Source organism: Callorhinchus milii, unplaced genomic scaffold, assembly GCF_018977255.1.
Source record: "Callorhinchus milii isolate IMCB2004 unplaced genomic scaffold, IMCB_Cmil_1.0 Scaffold442, whole genome shotgun sequence".
Classification (NCBI taxonomy): Eukaryota; Metazoa; Chordata; class Chondrichthyes; order Chimaeriformes; family Callorhinchidae; genus Callorhinchus; species Callorhinchus milii.
The window spans coordinates 26,816-47,964 of NW_024705183.1; the positions used below are offsets into that span (position 1 = coordinate 26,816).

General features: G+C 54.3%; 8 protein-coding genes across 8 annotated transcripts; 6 read left to right on the plus strand and 2 right to left on the minus strand.

The window, feature by feature from the left end:
* Nucleotides 1–91: 91 nt before the first annotated feature.
* Nucleotides 92–529, minus strand: LOC103171602 (histone H2A-like). Its single transcript, XM_007884396.2, has one exon. The coding sequence runs from the start codon at nucleotides 521–523 to the stop codon at nucleotides 134–136; it is 390 nt and encodes a 129-aa protein (XP_007882587.1). The 5' UTR covers nucleotides 524–529; the 3' UTR covers nucleotides 92–133.
* Nucleotides 530–4,104: 3,575 nt separating this feature from the next.
* On the plus strand, nucleotides 4,105–5,008 carry LOC103171604 (histone H1.3). Its single transcript, XM_007884397.2, has one exon. The coding sequence runs from the start codon at nucleotides 4,181–4,183 to the stop codon at nucleotides 4,922–4,924; it is 744 nt and encodes a 247-aa protein (XP_007882588.1). The 5' UTR covers nucleotides 4,105–4,180; the 3' UTR covers nucleotides 4,925–5,008.
* A 1,110-nt stretch (nucleotides 5,009–6,118) lies between these two features.
* On the plus strand, nucleotides 6,119–6,981 carry LOC103171605 (histone H1-like). The gene has a single exon (XM_007884398.2). It carries the CDS (start codon nucleotides 6,254–6,256, stop codon nucleotides 6,890–6,892), a length of 639 nt encoding a protein of 212 aa, XP_007882589.2. The 5' UTR covers nucleotides 6,119–6,253; the 3' UTR covers nucleotides 6,893–6,981.
* A 1,329-nt stretch (nucleotides 6,982–8,310) lies between these two features.
* LOC103174485 (histone H4-like) lies at nucleotides 8,311–8,717 on the plus strand. The gene has a single exon (XM_007886895.2). The coding sequence runs from the start codon at nucleotides 8,336–8,338 to the stop codon at nucleotides 8,645–8,647; it is 312 nt and encodes a 103-aa protein (XP_007885086.1). The 5' UTR covers nucleotides 8,311–8,335; the 3' UTR covers nucleotides 8,648–8,717.
* Nucleotides 8,718–9,517: 800 nt separating this feature from the next.
* On the plus strand, nucleotides 9,518–10,661 carry LOC121852113 (histone H1.3-like). Its single transcript, XM_042346215.1, has 2 exons — nucleotides 9,518–10,054; nucleotides 10,608–10,661. The coding sequence occupies exons 1-2, from the start codon at nucleotides 9,569–9,571 to the stop codon at nucleotides 10,659–10,661; spliced, it is 540 nt and encodes a 179-aa protein (XP_042202149.1). The 5' UTR covers nucleotides 9,518–9,568.
* An 860-nt stretch (nucleotides 10,662–11,521) lies between these two features.
* LOC121852119 (histone H2B 7-like) lies at nucleotides 11,522–12,048 on the plus strand. The gene has a single exon (XM_042346222.1). The coding sequence runs from the start codon at nucleotides 11,595–11,597 to the stop codon at nucleotides 11,973–11,975; it is 381 nt and encodes a 126-aa protein (XP_042202156.1). The 5' UTR covers nucleotides 11,522–11,594; the 3' UTR covers nucleotides 11,976–12,048.
* A 703-nt stretch (nucleotides 12,049–12,751) lies between these two features.
* On the plus strand, nucleotides 12,752–13,241 carry LOC121852114 (late histone H2B.L4-like). Its single transcript, XM_042346216.1, has one exon. It carries the CDS (start codon nucleotides 12,752–12,754, stop codon nucleotides 13,202–13,204), a length of 453 nt encoding a protein of 150 aa, XP_042202150.1. The 3' UTR covers nucleotides 13,205–13,241.
* Nucleotides 13,242–16,122: 2,881 nt separating this feature from the next.
* On the minus strand, nucleotides 16,123–20,110 carry LOC121852117 (U6 snRNA-associated Sm-like protein LSm2). Its single transcript, XM_042346220.1, is given in 6 exon segments — nucleotides 16,123–16,193; nucleotides 16,196–16,250; nucleotides 16,801–16,860; nucleotides 17,429–17,459; nucleotides 18,611–18,678; nucleotides 20,051–20,110. Coding segments are annotated over 6 exon segments (285 nt in total). The 5' UTR covers nucleotides 20,054–20,110; the 3' UTR covers nucleotides 16,123–16,125.
* Nucleotides 20,111–21,149: the final 1,039 nt, after the last annotated feature.

Sequence of the window (21,149 nt, forward strand, 5' to 3'; positions counted from 1 at the left end):
CCCACCCCCACTCCTGTACAACACAAAGGGTAAAAAAAAGCTTTCGGTTCAGTCTATGTGAAGACGATTTTTGCGGCTCTTAAAAGAGCCTTTGGGTTCAAGTAGTTTGTTCGTTCGCTTAGTCTTTACATGTTCAAGCGTAGACCTTGCTCGGCTGCCCCGTCTTCTTGGGCAGCAGAACCGCCTGGATGTTCGGCAGGACCCCGCCCTGGGCGATAGTGACGCCTCCCAGTAGTTTATTCAGTTCCTCGTCGTTGCGGACGGCGAGCTGCAGATGTCGAGGGATGATCCTGGTCTTCTTGTTATCGCGGGCCGCGTTGCCCGCCAACTCCAACAGCTCGGCCGTCAGGTATTCGAGCACGGCGGCCAAATAGACCGGCGCACCGGCGCCCACCCGCTCCGCATAGTGACCCTTCCGCAACAAACGATGAATGCGTCCGACTGGAAACTGCAACCCAGCTCTGGAGGAGCGGGTCTTCGCTTTGGCTCGACTCTTGCCTCCAGTTTTCCCTCGTCCAGACATTCTCGCTCCTCGACAGTTACTGACGCTCGGAGCCGCGTGTGTCGCCCTTTTATAGCGGGCCGGCGGGCCGAGCAGCTGCTTCCGATTGGTTCCTTTCCCCCTCACCCGCGAGCCAAGGGCCAATGGGGAAGCGCCGCCGTTGTCGGACGCCCGACGGGCGAACCAATAGAAACTGGTCATCTTTCGATCTCTCATTTGCATACCGCCAGAAAATCCCGCCAAAAAAACAAAGGCGTCAAAAGAACCACCCGAATACCCAACAATAGTTTGATCACAATAATCCTTGCATTTGCATTTTTTTAAACAACAATCGTTTAGTGAGCGATGTGCGTTTTTTTGATAACTGCAAAAAAATTATTCGGTGTTCCAATTGATCACGTTTGACAATCTGTAACACGTACGTTCAACAACAACAACAAAATTATATTTGTATAGCGCCTTTCATGTTGAGACGACGTCCCGAGGTGCTGGACAAACCGAGTTACGGACCCGAGCTGAGGGATTCAAGGGTAATAATAATAAAGATGTGATTTTGAGAAGCAGCTTGCTGTTAAAAAGATCGGAATTCTTATTGCCAACAAAGTTCAGGGTTCCTCCATGATCTTACAGAATGCCGGAACAGGCTCGAAGGGCTACATATGTTTCCATGGGTTTGAGCCCTGGTTCTGTACAGTTACTGCACTGACCTGCTTTCAAGGAAAAACTGCCTGACTGACTGGGTTTATGGAGTCAGCAGATAGATGGGACATTGTTGTACCTAAACGGATGGGGATGGCAGAGTGAATGAGGGGCAATGATTGCTGTGAGATTTACCAAATACTCACTCCCTTTCTCAACTCTTAAAGTAACTGGAATACTGCAGCTTTTCTCAGACATTCCATCCACCTGTGTAACCACCTGTTTATCTGGGTGTTTTATGCTCCACCTTCACCTCCGACCGAAGCCTTCTTGCTGACCTTCACCTCCTCAGTTTACGTCGGAAAATCTTTTTTAAAATTATTATTTTCAATTAAAGAGCTGTTTTATCAGAATGCCGCACCCTTATTAAGGGTTTGTGTGTGATGTAATTGTCACTTATTTTGAGTCTGACACTCACAGCTCAACACCGAAGCCAGTTCTAGAGTGTACTTTTTCATGGGTTAGACCATAAGAAAAAATAATGCATTAATTCCACGACTGTATGTGAGACACTGCTGTGCGCAATTGGCTGCTGTGTTTTGCTCATACAGAGTCAATTCACTTAACAACATATCCCAAGGCAGGTAAATCAGAGTGTCTGCCAGAGCACCACCAATCCTGAATTCACTTGTACAGTGTGTGCAGGACATTAGGGCATAAAATGTCCTTGGAATTTGAATTTGAATTTTTCTGCTATAAAAGGAGATGTATCTGTGTGGATTCAAATATATTTGGTGATGCGCAGAAGCGAAAGGAGTTTTGTCTCAAGATTGTTGGCAGCTTTTGTCTCAGTGTGCATCTGTCCCTTGACTCAGTTTCCTGAGCAACTTTCACCTCAGGTTCTTAGAGCCTCTGCTGTGTGATGCCCTATTCCCGCCTGCTAAACTGAGGTTATTTCAGTGGGGATTCATTCCACAGTTCACACCGCTGCCCTTCTGCCTTCAAAACACTGAAATTTACCTCAGTTGAAAGTTTTTGGGACAAGCGGCATGCACATTTGGAGTCCTGTAGTGTAATGGTTAGCACACTCGCCTCATAAGCGAGAAATCTCAATTCCTGGGTGAGGCAAAACCTTAGGCAAGTTTCCATACTCCACACGTTTCTGTTTACCTAGCAGTAACTAGGAACCCAGTTGTTAGTCGATTAGTGGATCGCTTTTCTGGGGATAATAATCCCTAAAAAAAAAAAAAATTTGATCCCTCAATCCAAGACTGTTTATGGGACACTGCTGTGTGCAATTGGATGCCATGTTTCGCCAGCAAATATACAGTCAATTCACTTCACAGTATATCTTGTGAAGCGCTTTGAGTCATCTAGAAGACATGAAAAGCACTATATCAAATGCAAGGAATATTATTGTTATTATTGTCTGGGATTTGAATATTTCTAAAATTCTTATTTATATAATGTGCTCCCAAGTTGAACATTACAACCATATATAGTATTTCTAATCACTCTTACTTTAGAGTTTTCTTATTCCTATTTCTCCGAGATTATCGGTTTCTTGTTTTAGAAAAACAATATTATGGTTTTTCCTGTTATCTCATGCATATGTTTTGGATTCTATATCCAATACCAAATATGGTTTGAAACTAACCAGTTTTTACATGACTTACAAATTATTATTCAAGGATTTTTACATCAGATTGTGTTCAGGAGCAATATGCCCAGTCACCTGAAATCATTATTGTGTCATTGCTTTGCCAAACAAACCTCAGATAAGTTTCTGTGCCAAAAATCTCCCTTTTTTCTGTCCGTGGTTTTGAAACACCTTTTATTCTCCTTTTTGATGGAATCTAATCTATAAAATGGGAAGTTGGGAATTTGAGGGAGCCTGTGCTCTTACCGTATTTAAATGATCGGTGAAGACTTAAGTCAACTGATACCATGGGCACGGTCAACACATGCCCAAGTTTGCCATTTCTTGCCAATCCTTATGTACAAAGAAACTAAGCGATAAGACCCATGTACAAAACGCCAGCAAAAACACAATTCAATTCTGCCTCACAATAGGCTATTTTCAAGAGCATTTCAAGAAATTTGCTTGTTCGCCTTTCATATCCTCAGCATATTATAAGTGCATTTATAATAATATAATAATCCTTGCATTTGATATAGCGCTTCTCACGTCTTCGAGTCGTCGCAAAGTGCTTCACAGGATACACTGTAAAGTGTAGTGACTGTGTGTTGTGTGGACGAAACGCGGCAGCCAATTGCGCTCAGCGGTGTCCCACAAACAGCCGTGGATTTGAAGAGACCAATTTATTATTATCTTGAGGAATTATTATCAGGCATGTGGAGTAGGGAAACTTGCCCAAGGTTTCGTCCTGCTGGGTTTCTCGCTCGCGAGGCGAGTGCGCTAACCACTGAGCTACAGGACTCCACTGCAGGATGTATTGATCTGTATCCGAACGTGCTTTGCACGGTGAAGGGTTATCGACGTGAATAGAATCACGTTCCTTCCCAAAATAGCCTTGCTCGATGAAGAAAATGCATTTATTGAAACATAATTATGAGGAGTTAGGGTGGTGAACTTGGACTCAATTGACAGACAGCAAGCAAGTGCAGGGTGGTGCGTGTGTATGCGTGTGCGTGTGTGTGAATGTCTTTGCAAGAGGGGATAAATCGGGAGGAAAACGGGGAGTTGGGGGCAGGAGTAGAGGGCGTCGAAATGAAGCGGCGCTGGTTTAGAGAGGGAGCGGGTGAGTGGGTGAGACTCCCAAGCCGTGACGTCGCGCGGGTTTTCCCGAAGCGGGAGACAGTGATTGGATGACGCAGGAGAGGGGGGGGGGGGGGGGGAGGTGTGAGGGCGGGGCTGAGGTGGCCAGGTTGTCTCTGCCACGTCCGCCTCGCTGCTTTAAGTAGCACCGCATCGCCGCCGGCCGCTCATTTCGCCCGGAGCCGGTGGGAGACGAGGAGCTGAAGAGGAAGATAAAAAGACGAAGAGCGATAGAGGCCGACTCGCGCACTAGACAAGTCATGGCTGAGACGCACACAACCAGAGCCGACCATCCCGCCGCAGATCCCGCGCCCCTTCCCGCTGTTGCCGCCGCCGATCCCTCGCCGGCGTCGCCGCAAAAAGCCCCCGTCACTCCAGCCGCCGTCGCTGCTGATTTCACCGCCGCGGCCGCCGCACACCCGACGCCCGTCAGCAAGAAGAGAAGGCGGCGCAACCGCCGCAATCGGTACGGCAGCACGGTGGCCGACCAGATCATGCGGGCGGTGGCGGCCACCAAGGAGCGCCGCGGGCTGTCGGTGGCCGCCATGAAGAAGATGCTGTCGGCCAACGGTTACGACGTGACCAGGAACAATTCGCGCGTTAACCAGACGGTGAAGAGTTTGGTCAGCAAAGGCTCGCTGGTGCAGACCACGGGCATCGGCGCCTCGGGCTCGTTCCGCTTGGCCAACTCGCACGAAGCCGGTGAAGTCCCCGTAGGGGAAACCGGGGAGAGAGAGCAGCCGCTCAAACAACAGCAGGAGCAGCAGCAGCTGCTCTTGAAGCCGACCGGAGAGGAGAAAAAGGTGACCAAGAAGCGCGAGGCGGCCAAGAAGTTGCTATCGCAGCGGAAACGCGGCGTCAAGAAGCTGTTCAGGCGCCGGGCCAAAGGCAAGGTGGGTCGGCCGAAGAAGGCGGTGACCCGGGCCCTGAGAAAGTGGAGGTTGATGAAGATGAAAAGCGCCAAGCGCCAGGTCGGGACTAAACACACGTTTGGTAGAAACTAAATCATCCTCCAGACCTCCAAACCCTCTCTTTAAACGAACACGTACAGACTTTCTCTCTTCCCCCACACACCCCCACCGCCCCCCCCCCCCCCTTAACACACAAAGACACGCACCGAGGAAGAAAGAAGATGAGAGGGAGTTGCCAAGAGTTATAAACGCTACGAACCAAAGGGAAAGTATAATCGCCCAATATCCCAATTAATCCCCCACACGCTTTTTTTTTTATTTGCACCCGATACATTTGTCTTTTTTAAGATTGAATAAAAGTTGGATCGCTGTTAATTAAAACCCTGCGATGTTGTGTTTTAGCGCATTTTAAACCGGATCCGACCTTTTGAAATCTGTAATTTGTCTTATTAGAATTGCCGGGTGGGGGGGGAGGGGGGGGGTTGAAACGTTTTGACAAGTTTAATAAAACCGGTTGGTTGACTTGCATTTGAAACGTCAGCTCAGCGACTCACACACAAAGCCTTTGTTACGCAGGGAAACACGCAACCAAACTTGCAACGGTTGAGCTGTGGTGCACTTGCAGGACTCCCAGAGAAGGGACATTGGCAAGGCCTTGCTCTTAAGTAGCACAGAGCCACTTTTGCCCCCATCATCTCTACACCAGGGTCAACGTCCCTAAAAGAACTGTCTAATCCTATTTCCACCATTGTATTTAATGTGCCCAAACTGTCTTAGAGCAATGATTATTATTATAAAGTGATGAGCCCTCGAAGTCCTCTTCGTCAACCAATAAATGGATCTCAACTTTTCTACAAAACGTATTGTCCCTCTTCTGCAAATCCTCAAAGCTCATCAGCATTGCATTGATGACACTGACTTACTTGCCAGTTACTGTAATGGAGACAGACAAATTCATTAAGTGACCAAATTGTTATGATTTATAATATTTTTTCGAAGGGATTATTATCCCCCGGGAAAAAAACTAATACTTAAATGGTATTACCAGTGTATCCTGTCAAGCTCTTTGAGACGTCTGGACGACGTGATAAGGCGCTATATCAAATGCAAGGAGTATTAATATTATTGTAGATATATTTTGCTGTAGCACGTGATTGTACGGGGAGGGGAGGAGCCTGGATCGGCGGAGGAGGGAGGAGGGAGGAGTGTGGAAGCGATCGACTCTACGACGTCCTCCTTGAGTGCTTAAATAGCGGCGGGCGAGCGCTTAGCGCTTCAGTTTAGCGCCGCGTCGGTGGAGACGGTCGTGTCTTGTGGTGGAAGGGAGTGGCGGACCGAGGCAGTTTCTTGCGGCGTCGTGAGGCGAGGAAAAGGAGCCGGCTCGACGGACTTGGCGGCATCGGCGTCTTCTGCGGCCGTGCGATGGGTAAACGGACGAAGGTCGCGGCTCCTCCCCAGCGCCGCAACAACGCCGCCCCCACGGTGGGCGACCTGATCATGGCGGCCGTGTCGGCCTCGGGCACGCACGTGCGGCGCGGCATCTCGCTGGTGGCCTTGAAGAAGGCGCTGTCCAAAGCCGGTTACGACGTGCAGAGGAACAACACGCGGGTCAACCAGTCGGTCAAGTCCCTGGTGACCAAAGGGTCGCTGCAGCAGGTCACGGGCACCGGCGCCTTGGGATCGTTCCGGGTCAGTAAGGACCTGCAGGCGAAGCCCGGAGGGAAGAGGAGGACGGCGGCGGCGGCCGTTAATCAGAGGCGGCTCAAGCGACCGTTGGCGCCGCAGAGCAGAGGCGACCGGAGGAAGAGGCCGGCGGTCAGACCCAGAGGAGGAAGAGGCGGCGCCGGCGGAGTGTCGCGTAAGAGGCCGGTGGGGAGGAGCAAGAGGCCGGTGGGGAGACCCAGGAAGGCGGGGAAGAAGCAGATCCCCAGGGCGCGGGGGAAGAAGGCGGCGGCGGGGGCGGAGGTCAGACCAACCGAGGAAGACGCGGCGAGAAACCAGCCTCAGCAACACGGCGAAGGCGGCGGTCGCCCGGAGGAAAAAACCGGACAAATGTGCTGAGGTTTAAAGGGGGAGAAAGGAAAAAAATCCAACTCGAAATCGATCAACTTAACCGAATATCCCGAGTTTACTTCGAAGGAAAAAGAAACCAAAAAAAAACACATACACACAACGGCTCTTTTAAGAGCCACCGACTTCATCGCTCGGAAAGAAAGTAAATAACCCGCCGTTTAAACGGTGAAAATCGCGCGCTTTTCAATCCCTCGATGGGTCTACTGTCAAACAAGGCGTAGAGAGGGAAAGGGGGAAGTGTTTTTATTCAACGGTGAATTTGAGACGTCTTTGAAGACGTGACAAATGCACTTCATAACCAACTGCGTCCGAGACGAACGACTTTCGCGTTTCGAAGAGCGTCGCAGCAATTCTGATTTTTTTTAAAAAAAAGAAAACCCCTTTGTTGAGACGTCTCGACGACGTGATGTCAAATGTCAGGATTATTGTTAATAATTCTCCAAAATTATTAACTGAGAGTTGATAGTAATCGTCGAGAAGTGAGCGTTGTTACTGCCCGTATTTTAACCAACCACGTTTTATTTAATTCATGAATATATAATAATAATAATATATGGAGTATATGTTTTCAACCATCGTCAACGAACTTATTGGGGGAGAAATTGCATCTGGACATAGTTTCACTCTATTTAGAATTCAGCAAATAATAGAATTTAATCGATGTATATATATATATACATGAGTAAATATACTTTAAAGAGGCTTGAAAATGAGTGCTGCCAACAATTTGTCAACGATTTGCCTTTTCCACGCTCCGTGAATGGAATAAATCTGATATACCGTCAATTCGCTTTACAATATATTCTACGGAGCGCTTTGAGACGTCTCAAATATATCAAATGCAAGGATTATTATTAAAATCGGGTGCAATGTCGTCCATTGATACTATCATTACGTATTCATTGAAACGATACTTATCAAATATAAGTGTATCATTGAAATATATATACACATCTGAATTTCAATTATATACTTGTATTTCATCAGTATCGTTTCAATAGATATGCAAAGATAGTATCAATGGGAACAAATGTCATATAATAATATATAAATATTTCAAGGAAAGGAATTCACCGATTGGGTAAATGGACACAGACGGAGCCTGCAATTGTTTTAAATATATTAAATACGACCACCGCCGCATGATAATTTTAATTCCTAATGGGGGGGGGGTTATTAGCAGGAGATTTTAATTCATTTCGCATTAATTCCGGTCGATTTTCTCATTCATTGATGTCCTTTTCCATGTCGAGCGCGGAGGGGTTTGAAAATTGGGAGAACCTGTCACTCCCCCCAACCCCTCCCCTTCCCCCATCGTTCCCGCTCCCTCACTCGTGTCCTCACCCAGGTCCGTGAAGTACATATAAAAGGGGAACACTGCGGGTGGAGTGACTCACACTTTGGTTCTTGAGCTCCGCAGTCGGTTGCATCATGACTGGCCGAGGGAAAGGCGGTAAAGGGTTGGGCAAAGGCGGCGCCAAGAGACACCGCAAAGTGCTCAGAGACAATATCCAGGGCATCACCAAGCCCGCCATCCGCCGCCTCGCCCGCCGCGGCGGCGTCAAGCGCATCTCGGGTCTGATCTACGAGGAGACCCGCGGGGTGTTGAAGGTCTTCCTGGAGAACGTGATCAGGGACTCGGTGACTTACACCGAACACGCCAAGCGCAAGACGGTCACCGCTATGGACGTGGTTTATGCTCTGAAGCGCCAGGGCCGCACCCTGTACGGGTTCGGGGCTTGAGGGGTTGAGGGAATGGGAAGGTTTTCACGGCGAATCCGTTTGATAATCGGATTAAAGACATAAACAAAAANCCAAAGGCTCTTTTAAGAGCCACCAATTCAATCACAAATCATGGGCTGCCGACAGTCTCACCTGATGCACTATTTAAATGACCTTTCAGTTTGTTTGAAGCACATTGAAGGGCCACGACAGTGAAAAGCGCCGAATCAAATCATCTTAAGGCTATTCTAAATGCAAGTGTTACCAATGACTACTTTGTCACGGTTCATTTTAATTAAAATAAGACTATCCCCAACTTAATATGTCCAATGTGCTGCTGGTGCAGACATATGGGTATCCAGCAATGCGCGTGTGCGGAAAGGTGTATGTCTTCACATGTGTGCACAAATATAAGTGTTACATGTGTTTGCGTGTGTATATTTCAGCGCTCGGAAACACTACCCCGCGTGAAAGGCGCTTTATAAATTCACGTTTTATAGGTATATATATACACACACACACATACACGTTTATAGTTTTCTCCCACAAAAAACAGTCATTACGCTCGACGGTGTATCTTGTAAAGCGCATTGTGTGTGCGTGTGTATGTGTGCGTGTGTATGTGCAAATGTGTGCGCGTGTGTGTATATGTGTATGTATATGTGTGTATATATATATATTGGTGTGTGCAGATTATGTATGTATGTGAGTGTGTGTACACGTGGGGGAGGGGGGGAGGGGCGGGAGCTCGAAGCGTCTCTGCCGCGTCCGCTTCGCACCTTTAACCAGAGCGGGAGCGGACGGCGCGCGGTTCAGTCGGACGAGGGTCGCGGAGTTGCCGGAGGTCTCTGTGTCTGTCTGTGATCTCTTCTCTCTCTGCCGTCTCTACCGACACCGCCGTCTCTGTCTCTCTCACACCTTCTCTCTCTCTCACACCCACTCATGGCCGACCTCCCGCCCGGCAAAGACACGGCTCCTCGCCAGAGGCTCAAGCCGACGTCGCACAAGGCCGGTGGCCGCCTCGGCCGCAAACCCAAGCCCCCGGGGGCCGCCCCCACGATGGCCGCCCAGATCCTGGCGGCGGTGGCGGCCACCAAGGAGCGCCGCGGGCTGTCTCTGGCCGCGCTGAAGAAGGCGCTGTCGGCCAACGGCTACGACGTGGAGCGAAACAACGCGCGGGTCAACGTGGCCGTCAAGGCGCTGGTGACCAAGGGCTCCCTGGTGCGCACCACCGGCACCGGGGCCGCCGGCTCCTTCAGGGTGGCGGGCAGCGCGCCGCGGGGCAAGAGGCGGCCGCGCACCCCGGGGTCGGGGGCTCCACACCAGCCGCCTCCCCCCCACAGCAGGAGGAGGAGACCCGCTCTCGCCTCGGCGAAGAAGCCCAAGAAAGGGGCGAAGATGAAGCAGGCGGCGGCCACGGCCCGGAGGGTCATGCGAGCGGGAGGGGGAGGGGAGGAGGAGCGGCGGCGGGGGCGGGGGCGGGGGGAAGGCGCCGGGAAGGTACAGAGCGGCCAAACCCGCCGCCAGGAAACAGCAGCTGCCGAGAAGGGCGGAGGGCGGCGGCGGCGGCGGGAGGAGGAGGAGGAGGAAGAAGGAGGAGGAGCAGCTGAAGAAGAAGATGGTGGTGGAGGCTGGAGCTGCTGTGGTGGTGGGGACGATGGCGGCGGCGACTTGTGACGCGGCCGCTGTTCGAGGCGACGAGCAACGAGGAGGAGGAGGTGGAGGTGAACAGCCCGAGAGAGGAGGAGGAGGAGGAGGTGTCGGCGGCCAAACTCCACACGTGGCTTCGTGATGGAAGGGGAGAAGAAGGAAAAAAAAAGAGGCGGGAAAAAAAACACATGGAGAGAATTTAAAAAAAAATAAATATACATTAAATCAATCGATCAACATTTGACAACAAAACGGGACCCCCACCACACACACACACACACACACACACCCCTCAAAGAAAAATCAAAACATTTAATACTTTCCACCACAGATTTTACACGAAAATAAAATGTCGACTGTCGAGGTTTTGAAGGAAGAAAAGTGATTGGGAAAAAAAATATTTGCTTCCTTTCCCCCACACCCCCCACACCCCCCCCCCACACCCCCAAACTGCAACGGCTCTTTTCAGAGCCACTTAAAACTTCAATTGAAAGAGGTTTGGGCCGTGTGTATATATTCAGGATAATAAATGAGTCTAATTTATAGATTTCGCCCCGCAAAACACACAGTCACTACACTTCCCAGCGCGTCCCGTGAAGCGCTTTGAGACGTCTCGACGACGTGATAAGGCGTTATGTCGAATGTGAGGATTATTATTATTATTATTATATTACACTGTTATATGGCATTTATATCCATATTTGATGCACACACAATACTTACAAACGTTTCACAAACTATAAACATTGAACTGACGGATAAACGGTCCATAAAAGAAAGTGTGAATTTTATACAGGTACAAAATATCAGGACTGTAGATATATTATGACCCGAAAATATTGCCATGAAACATCATCATTAAAATCATGAGGTGTGGGGTATCAAGTGAGGTGGGGGCGGTGAAGTGAGGAGGGTGGGGGTGGGTGGGAGGTCGGGTGTGGTGAGGAGGTGGGGGGGGGGGCGGGTGTGAAGTGAGGTGGGTGTGTGGAGGGTGAAATGAGGAGGTGGAGAGGGGGAAGAGGGAGGGGTGGAGGGTGAAGTGAGGAGGTGGAGAGGGTAGATGGGGTGTGAAGTGAGGAGTGGGGGGTGGGTGGGGGTTCGGGTGTGAAGTGAGGAGGTGGGCGGGTGGGGGGGAGGAGTCGGGATCGAACAGCCAATAGGGAACGCCCGGAGTTTCAATCCCTCATTTGCATATGGAAGGCTATATCAGGTCAAAGCGCTTCGCTCTCCGCTTCATATCGCCGCGTGGGTTCGGTCCGTCTCTGTCTCTCTCTCTCTCTCTCTCTCTGTGTTCCTCGGCAGGTGAACGGCTGCGGCTATGCCCGAGATCGTGGGGAAGCGCTCGTCGGCCACCAAAGGCTCCAAGAAGACGGTGTCCCGACTCGGCAAGAAGGGCGACAAGAAGCGCAGGAAGGCCCGGAGGCAGAGCTACAACATCTACATCTACAAGGTGCTGAAGCAGGTCCACCCGGACACCGGCATCTCCTCCCGGGCCATGAGCATCATGAACTCCTTCGTCAACGACATCTTCGAGCGCATCGGCATCGAGTCCTCCCGCCTGATCCACTACAGCCGCCGCCAGACCATCTCCTCCCGGGAGATCCAGAGCGCCGTCCGCCTGCTGCTGCCCGGGGAGTTGGCCAAACACGCCGTCTCCGAGGGCACGAAGGCCGTCACCAAGTACACGAGCGCCAAGTGAGGTGTCCTCCCCTCCCGCGCGGGGACGAAAGTGTCCTCTCGTTTCTTCTCTCTCCCTCCGTCCACAAACATAGACCAAAGGCTCTTTTAAGAGCCGCTTTAAACACGTCCCGAGGAAGGAGCTGAGCGACACGCGTTGACCGTCGATGTGCGTCGGCGACCAGAATAATCCTCGGCGTTTTGTTTCGGCGCCTTAATCCCGTCCTCCCAGACCGACGCAGCGAGAGGCGTTGCACAGGTCGACGGGCGGACCTCTCTCGGGACGCGGTGCAGGTTGTCGGGCGCGTATCTCGCGCGCGGTGTACGGCACCCAACACCCGAAGTCGTTTCGACCCCCACCCCACCCAGCGCCACGCGCGAGAAACCACCGCCCGCCCATTCGGCCAACGCCGTTGGCAGAGCGTTTTAACACCCACCGCCAGTCGCCTCCTTCCGCCGCCATCGCTCCCGCGCGAGCCGAGCCCTCGCCTGCCATCAGCTCCGCCCTCTCGTTTTGATTGGCCGCGGCGCCCGACGGAGGGAACGAGCGGACCAATGGGAGCGGCGCCGGCTTTCCCACCCACCTCACTTCCGGCCCCACCCCCTCCACCACACCCCCACACGGCTATAAAAGCGCGACGCCCGAGTGGCCACGCGTCCAGTGTCCGGAAGCGGCTGACGGCGACGGAGGAGTAGTAGTAGACGGTAACGGTAGCGAGAAGGCGGAGGAAGCGGCAGCGGGTGGTGGTGGTGTGGAGTAGGAGGAGGAGGAGAGGCGGCGGCACGACCCCGCGCACCATGCCCGCTTGCGGCGGCGGCAAAGGCACGGCGGCCAAGAAGAGGATCGCCAAGAAAGTCGCCGCCGCCGCCGCCGCCAAAGTGACCAGGAAGGGCAGTAGCAGCAGCAGCGGCGGCGGTGGCAGCGTGGCGGGGGCCGGGGCCGGGGGGAGGCGGCGCCGCCGCAAGCGCAGGACGCAGAGCTACACCTCGTACGTGTACAAGGTGCTGAAGCAGGTGCACCCGAACACGGGCATCTCGTCGTCGGCCATGAGCGTCATGAACTCGTTCGTCAACGACGTCTTCGAGCGCATCGCCTGCGAGGCCTACTACCTGATCCAGTACAGCAAGCGGCAGACCATCTCGTCGCGGGAGATCCAGACGGCGGTCCGGCTGCTGCTGCCGGGGGAGCTCGCCAAGCACGCCGTGTCCGAGGGCACCAAGGCCGTGACCAAGTACACCAGCTGCAAATGAGGGCCGGGGGGTGGGGTAAAGGAAGAGGAGGGAGGACCCCCCCCCCGCGCCCCTTCTTTCTCCACCTTCATCCCTTTCCCTCCCTCCATCCCCTCTCTCTCTCTGTCTCCCCCTCTTTCTCAGTCAACCGATCGCCTCCTCACTTCCAGCAGCGAAACTCGACCAAAACAAAACAAAAAACCCTTCAAAATAAATTTAACTTTATTTATTCCTATTTATCATCGATTTTTTTTTCTCGCTCGTCGATAATTTTTTTTCTTCCCTTCCTCCCTTTTTTTTTTCCCCCCCTCTCCCTTCCCCCATTTCCGTTTCTTCTCTCCCCCCCACCCCCCCCCCCTTCCCCGCCCCGGCGAAGAGGGGGGAAAAAAAATATCCACCGAGTTTTATTTTTGCTGCCGAACGACGACGGCAAAGTACGTTAAATTGTAGTCATCATATTTTTTTTTCTTGCACAGGGTTTCTCTCGGTTCAGAAAGTCCCACCGCCCCGAGCCCCGCGTCCGGCACCACCGGAGCGGGAGCGGAGCCGGACGCGGTGACTTGTTTCGTGGGCGGGACGCGGGCGGCAGCCGATCGGTCGCGCGCACTGCGGCGGCGTCTCCGCAAACAGCCGCGGGTCCAGGGACTGAATTATTATTATTTACGCCTCGAAAGGAACGGTGAGGCACCCGAGTCTGCGTCGTGTCTCCATCCAGGAGACGGTACGTTCTATCCGCACCACAGGAGTCCTGTGGCTCAGTGGTTAGAGCACTCGCTTTGCAAGTGAGAGACCTGAGTTCAATTCCAGGCAGAGGGCGAAACCTCGGGCAAGTTTCCTTACTCCACACAGAGCCTAATAATAATCCTCCAAAACCAAACACAATAATAAATTGGTCATTTTCAATCCACGACTGTTTGTGGGACATTGCTGTGCGCAATTGGCCGCCGCGTTCGCCCACAAATATACAGTCAATTCACTTTACAGTGTGTTCTGTGAAGCGCTTTGGGACGTCCTCTCCCGACGTGAAAAGCGCTATATCAAATGCAAGGATTATTATTATTATTATTATTAAATACGCGGTGACCGAAGAGTTGTGATACCGTCGCAATAAGTCTTCCAGAAACTACGACGTTTCCTCGGATAATAGGGGCGGTTATCACGACTGTTTGGTCTCACTGTCTGTCTGAGGTACACACAAACATATAATAAGAGTATATCTCTGTAGAGATGCACATAAATCTATATTTAATACACACTCGTGTTTTGACCTGATCACACGTCTTCGCGCCGTCTCAAAAGCGCTTCACCGCGAAGCGCAGTGACTGTGCATTCTGGGGGCGAGACCCGGCAGCCGATCGCGCCCGGCGACGTCCCCGACAAAACAGCCGTGGGTTGACGCGACCGAAATGATTGTACTTAACAGGTGGCGGCCAATCCGTTACGTACGCTGTCTATTTGCTGTACGCTGTCCGGCGCCTCGGGACGTCCTCCCGACGTGAAAGGCGCTGTACAAACGTAATCTCATCGTCGTGGTCGTCGTCGTACGCTATCTCTCTGAGTGGAGTCCGGTACGCGACCGGTTGCGGGGACGTCGCTGAGCGCAATCGGCCGCCCCGTCCGGCCCGGAACGCACGCGCAAGCCTTCGCAGAAGCCCTCCGAGACGTCTCGAAGGCGTAGACCGGGCGCCGCAGGGACCTGTCGTTGCGGTGGTCGGCGGGGGTTCGGGGCCGGACCTCATCCTGACCGCGCGACGAGAGACTCGGGGACACCTTTTTACTTCAACAAACGTTTAATCGAACGAACTCGGAAGGAAAGAAAAACAACCGTCTCTCGAAAAGAACGGAGCGCGGCCACGCGGACGCGCGCGCACGCGCACACGCGTGACGTCCCCCGACGCGCAAAGCCTCCCTCGAGTGTCCCCCCCCCCCCACCCCCCACACACTCCTCCGTGTCCGCCCGTCCGCCTTCTTCTCCGGTGCAGCGAGTTTACACGGAGGCAAAAAAGACTTAAGACGCAGAGAACAACGCGCGTGGGATTCGCTAATTGTTGGGGCAAATACCAATGGAAATAATGCTCCAGGCTGTCGCTTGCGGAAAGAAACCCCCACCCACACCCCACCCCCACCCGCTCCGACACCCCCCACCCACCCCGTCCCCCGTCCCCCACCGGATCACTCGTCTGCCGCGAAAAAGGATGGCGTCCGCGCGCTCCCGCCCGCGCGCCCGCTCCTTCCTCGCACGAGCGCGCGCGCGCCTGCACGCGCGCTCACTCGCACTCTCATTCACACGCGCACACTCGTTCGCTCACGCAAGCGAGCGCACCCTCTGCGCGCGCGCACGTACTTGCTCATTCCTCGCAGGTGCGGGCAAACGCGCACGCGCACACGCTCACGTGCGCGCTCACTCGCTCGCCCACGTGCGCACTCACTCACGCGCGCGCGCGTACTCACGTGCATTCCTCACACACGCAAGCACACACACACTCACGTGCGCACTCACTCACTCACACGCACACACACGCACACGTGCACACTCGCATACGCACGCGCGCACACACACACACACACTCACGCGCGCGCACACACTCGCACATACACGCACGGATCCTCTGGACGTCTAAATACAGTTAAACGCCTGAACAACCATAACAATAACAATTGATGAGTTGAATGCGGTATTAAGTGCTCCCGAATTATCGTTATGATGGTGCGTCCGCGCGTGTCGAGGGGGAAAAAATGGGGGTAACAGCACTTGGTGAACACCCTCAACTTACCGCCCAACCCGGATACCATCGAGCGAGCGCAGAGTGCTCGCTGATCCCTCTCGCGTCCGTCTCCCTCCCGCGTCTCACCTCCTTCCCTCATTACCTCCCTCCCTCCCCTCCCCGTCTCTCTCTCTCCCCGTCCCCCCCCCCCCCCCCCCCCCCCTCCAGCGCCCTCCCTCATTGCTTCTGCTGAATGGCCTCTTTCCTGGCGGCGTCCTGGAGCAGTTGCGTGTCGACCTCGTCCGCGGAAGCTGGACGTAGCGAACCACCGAGCCTCGGATGAAGCAGTTCTTCACCGAGAGCTGGAACAAAAAAAAAAACCGCAGCGGCGGCGGCAGCGTTTACACCGCGCCCCTTCACTCAGGGTAGCGCCTCGGAGCGCTTAACGGCGGCGCGGAGCCTGGGGCCGAGCTGGGCGGAGGGGGCCTCAATGATAAGAATCCTCGTAACGATAATCGTTTGACCCGGCGCCGTATCGCGTCTTCGAGACGCGCTCGAAAGCGCTTCGCGGGACACGCGGTGACGTGCGGCGACCGCGCGTCCCGCGGGCGAAGCGGGGCAGAGCCAATCGCCGCCCGGCGTCGTCCACCGTGGATGTTGTTATTATTATTAGTATTATTATTAGTTATTCTGGAGGGGTTATTCCCCACACACACACACACACACACACACACACCCCCACCCCACCCCCGGGAAAAGCTGATCCGCCAATCGGCTTTCCCTACTTACCGGGTTCCTACGTACTGCTGCGGGCGTGTGTGCGTGTGCGTGTGCGCGTGTGCGCGTGTGGGGAACGAGGCCGTGGAGGGCTTTGACGGTGAGAGGGCGGTGAGTGAGGGTCCGGCCACTCACCATGTGAGGATACTTCTCTGGGTCCGTGACGCTGATGTCGGTCAGTTTGATGTTCAGGTACTGGCAAAGGAAAGCGAGAGGTTAAGCGTCCAATGCATTGGGAGAGTGGCAGATCCGATCCCACCCTGACACCCCCCCACCCCCACCTCTCACCCCCCACCCCCACCCCACCCAACCCGCCCTCCCACTCCGCCACCCGCTGCCTCCGCTCCCGTTTGTCCCTCGACCCCCCCCTCCGTTCCACCATCGGCGGCCGTGCCTTCAGCCACTCCGCCCCGAAACTCCGTCCCTCCCGATCCCTCCGCCTCGCCCCCCCCCCCCGTCCCCCCCGTCCCTCCTCCCTCCCCACAGTCAAACCCCACCTAAAGACCTTCCTTTCCGATCCTGCCTTCGGTCGCCTCCCCCCATCCCTCTCTCTCGCCCCACCCGCCCCCACCCCACCGGCTCGGGATCAGACTCCGCGACTGGAACGCTACCCAGCATCGAAGGGGGGGTGGGGGGGGGTGGGGGGGATGTGTAAATGCAAGTTGTTGTTGTTGTTGTTGTTGTTGTTGTTGTGTTGTTGAGAGATTTTGACCTCTGAAACACGTTCCTTCCTCTCGGCTCGAGAGGTGACGATGGTCTTTACCTGATCAACGGAGTGTAGAGTTCCGCAGATGCTATCGAACAAGGAGAGGAAATAACACGAGTTGAGATAATAATAATAATAATAATAATAATAATAATAATAATCCTTGCATTTGACACGGCGCCCTTTTCACGTCGTCGAGACGTCTCAAAGCGCTTCACACGATATGTTGTCAAGTCTGGTGGCTCGGGTGTGTTTTGGGGGCGAAAAGGGGCAGCCGATCGCGCCCGGCGACGTCCCCGCAAACAGCCGTGGGTTGAAGGGACCAAATTAATTTGTTTCGGAAGGGATTATTACCCCCGGAAAGCCATCTGACAAGTGGGTTCCTGCTTACTGCCGCTGTAAACAGAGGTGTTTGTGTGGTTGTCTGTCTGTGTGTGCTGTGTATGTGTGTGTGTCTGCGCGTGTGTGTGTGTGCTGTGTCTGTGTGTGGGTCTGTGTGTGCTGTGTGTGTGTGTGTGCTGTGTATGTGTGAGTGTGTGCCTGTGTGTGCTGTGTATGTGTGTGTGTCTTTGTGTGTGTGTGTGTGTGCTGTGTACGTGTGTGGGTCTGTGTGTGCTGTGTATGTGTGTGTGTCTGTGTGTGCTGTGTGTCTTTGTGTGTGTGTGTGCACTGTGTACGTGTGTGGGTGTGTGTGTGTGTGTGAGCTGTGTATGTGTGTGTGCTGTGTATGTTTGTGCCTGTGTGTGCTGTGTGTGTGTCTTTGTGTGCTGTGTATGTGTGTATGTCTCTGTGTGTCTCTGTGTGTGTGTATCTGTGTGTGTGTGTGTGCGGAGTAAGGAAACTTGCCAGACATTTCGCCCAGACCTGACCTGACCCGCCCGGGAATCGAACCCGGGTCCTCTCTCATTTACGGGGGTGGGGGTGGGGGGCGTGGGGGGGGGGGGGGTGGGGGTTGGTAGGAGGGTGACCGAAGGCACAGTCGGTCGAAGAGGAGGGTCTCGAGACGGGCCTTGAAGGAGGCGAGGGATGGAGCGAGACGAAGGGACTGTGGGATGGAGTTCCACGGGATGGGGGGCGGAGAGGCCGAAGGCCCGCGGGCAAGTTGAGAGCCCAACCCGACGATACAGTTGCCCCGTTGCCTCCCACTGGCCAACTCGCCCAACCCCCTTCCCTCTCTCTCCGCTACCGTCCGACCATCCATCGTCGCCCCCCCCCCCCCCCAGTGAGATCCACACGCACCTGAGATCGTTCTTCAGTTCCACCACCACATCCTTCCCCACCAGGGACTTGAAAAAAGAGTAGAACAACTGGAAGGTGGAAAGAGACGGGTGTTGAGATCTCGAAGCGCTTCGCAGAGTACCATAACGTAACCCGTAGGAGCAGGAGGAGGCCATTCGGCCCTCCGAGCCTCTGCCCCGCCATTCAATCCCGGCGGATCTTCTAATCTAACTCCAGCTGATAAACCCGACGCTGCCTTCTCCCCATATCCCTTCATCCCAATAAGAAATCTATCCATCTCAGTCTCGAATATGTTCGAGGACTGAGCGTCAACAGCCCTTTGGGGTAGTGAGTTCCATACCTTCACTGCCCCTTTGAGTGAAGAAAGTCGTTCCTCAACTCAGTGCGAAAGGGTTGGCCTCTGATTTTGAGGCTGTGACCCCTGGTTTTAGTTTCTCCAACCGGGAAGGTCCTCGAGGCGATGCCTTGAAGGAGGGGGTTGAGTGGGGGGGGGGGGAAGGGGGGAGGGCGAAGGAACTCTCGGGTCTAAAAATAAAGTTCGCAGGGGATACCGTGTGGGGCAAGACGGTGGGTTTAAGAGTGAGGATAATAATAATAATAATAATAATAATCCTTGCGTTTGATGTAGCGCTTTTCACGTCTTCTCGGCGTCTCAAAGCGCTTCACAGAATAGACCGTCGAGCGAACTGACCGTATATTTGGGGGCGAAACGCGGCCCTTGGGGGGAGAGCAGGGGAATGGGGGGGGGAGTAGGGGAATGGGGGGGGAGAGCAGGGGAATGGGGGGGGGAGAGCAGGGGAATGGGGGGGGGGGAGAGCAGGGGAATGGGGGGGGGGAGAGCAGGGGAATGGGGGGGGAGAGCAGGGGAATGGGGGGGGGAGAGCAGGGGAATGGGGGGGGAGAGCAGGGGAATGGGGGGGGGGGAGAGCAGGGGAATGGGGGGGAGAGCAGGGGAATGGGGGGGGGGAGAGCAGGGGAATGGGGGGGGAGAGCAGGGGAATGGGGGGGAGAGCAGGGGAATGGGGGGGGGGGAGAGCAGGGGAATGGGGGGGGGGAGAGCAGGGGAATGGGGGGGGAGAGCAGGGGAATGGGGGGGGAGAGCAGGGGAATGGGGGGGAGGGAGTAGGGGAATGGGGGGGGGGAGTAGGGGAATGGGGGGGGAGGAGGGGAATGGGGGGGAGGAGGGGAATGGGGGGAGTAGGGAATGTGGGGGGAGGGGGGGGGGAAGGTCAGAGAACATGACCCACTTCCCTCCACCCCGGCCCTGGGCTCAGGGTTTAGGCAAGTCCCAGGCTTCACCCGGGGCTGGAGTCTCAGCCCGGGTTGGGTGGGGGGGGGAGAGTGGGGGGGGGGGGGTCTCACACAGGGTCAGACACAGCCCGGGTGGTGTGTGTGTGTGTGGGGGGGGGGGAGAGGGGGGGGGAGAGCGCCGCGACTCACCATCCTCCCGCCACCAGCTCCGATTCAATCAGCGACTGAGGAGTCCTCCAGCCCCGCCCCTCCACCACCACCAGTCCTCCAGCCCGCCCCTACACTACCAGTCCTCCAGTCCCGCCTCAATCACAACCTAGTCCTCCAGCCCCGCCCCCTCACTACCAGTCCTCCAGTCCCGCCTCTCAATCACAACCCAGTCCGCCAGCTCCGCCCCCTCCACCACCAGTCCTCCAGCCCCGCCCCCTCCATCACAACCCAGTTCTCCAGCCCCGCCCTCTCCACCACCAACAGTCCTCCAGCCCCGCCCCCTCCACCACCACCCAGTCCTCCAGCCCCGCCCCCCCTCCACCACCACCAGTCCTCATTTATAGAGCACCTTTCACATCGGGAGGACGTCCCGAGGCGTTGGGACAGTTGGGTCGGGACCAGAGCATTGGGGCGGGGGAAATGGTCAGGGGGAGGGGAGGGAGGGGGCGAGGAGGGGGCGAGGAGGGGGGGGAAGAGAGTCGAGAGCGGAGCTGAAGGCGCGGTCGAAGAGAAAGGTCTCGAGACCGGCCTCGAAGGAGGAAAGATGTTTCCTCCTTAAGATAATAATAATAATAATAATCCTTGCATTTGATAGAGCGCTTTTCACGTCGGGAGGACGTCCCAAAGCGCTTCACGGAACACACTGTAAAGTGAATTGACTGTATATTTGTGGGCGAACGCGGCGGCCAATTGCACACAGCGACGTCCCACAAACAGTCGTAGATTGAAAATGACCAATTTATTATTGTTTTGGGTTTTGGAGGGATTATTATTAGGCTCTGTGTGGAGTAAGGAAACTTGCCCGAGGTTTCGCCCTCTGCCTGGAATTGAACTCAGGTCTCTCGCTTGCAAAGCGAGTGCTCTAACCACTGAGCTACAGGACTCCACAGTTTCCGAAACAATCAATAATAATAATTCTTGCATTATTAATAATCCCTCAAGAGCTTTCACCTATTTGCTCTTCATGTTGTTAAGTTTACAAAAACACAGGCCGGGCAATTTATTTAAGAACCATTTTATTATCAAATCAAAGCTTAAAGCTTGGTCTTTGGCAAACACTTCGAGTACGACAGTACAC

Bases quoted from the DNA above. Each gene is read 5' to 3' on its own strand.
- LOC103171602 (XM_007884396.2), bottom strand. From the start codon at position 523: ATGTCTGGACGAGGGAAAACTGGAGGCAAGAGTCGAGCCAAAGCGAAG.
- LOC103171604 (XM_007884397.2), top strand. From the start codon at position 4,181: ATGGCTGAGACGCACACAACCAGAGCCGACCATCCCGCCGCAGATCCC.
- LOC103171605 (XM_007884398.2), top strand. From the start codon at position 6,254: ATGGGTAAACGGACGAAGGTCGCGGCTCCTCCCCAGCGCCGCAACAAC.
- LOC103174485 (XM_007886895.2), top strand. From the start codon at position 8,336: ATGACTGGCCGAGGGAAAGGCGGTAAAGGGTTGGGCAAAGGCGGCGCC.
- LOC121852113 (XM_042346215.1), top strand. From the start codon at position 9,569: ATGGCCGACCTCCCGCCCGGCAAAGACACGGCTCCTCGCCAGAGGCTC. The intron at 10,055-10,607 runs GTCATGCGAGCG...TTTCCACCACAG, and splicing joins CGGCGGCCACGGCCCGGAGG to ATTTTACACGAAAATAAAAT.
- LOC121852119 (XM_042346222.1), top strand. From the start codon at position 11,595: ATGCCCGAGATCGTGGGGAAGCGCTCGTCGGCCACCAAAGGCTCCAAG.
- LOC121852114 (XM_042346216.1), top strand. From the start codon at position 12,752: ATGCCCGCTTGCGGCGGCGGCAAAGGCACGGCGGCCAAGAAGAGGATC.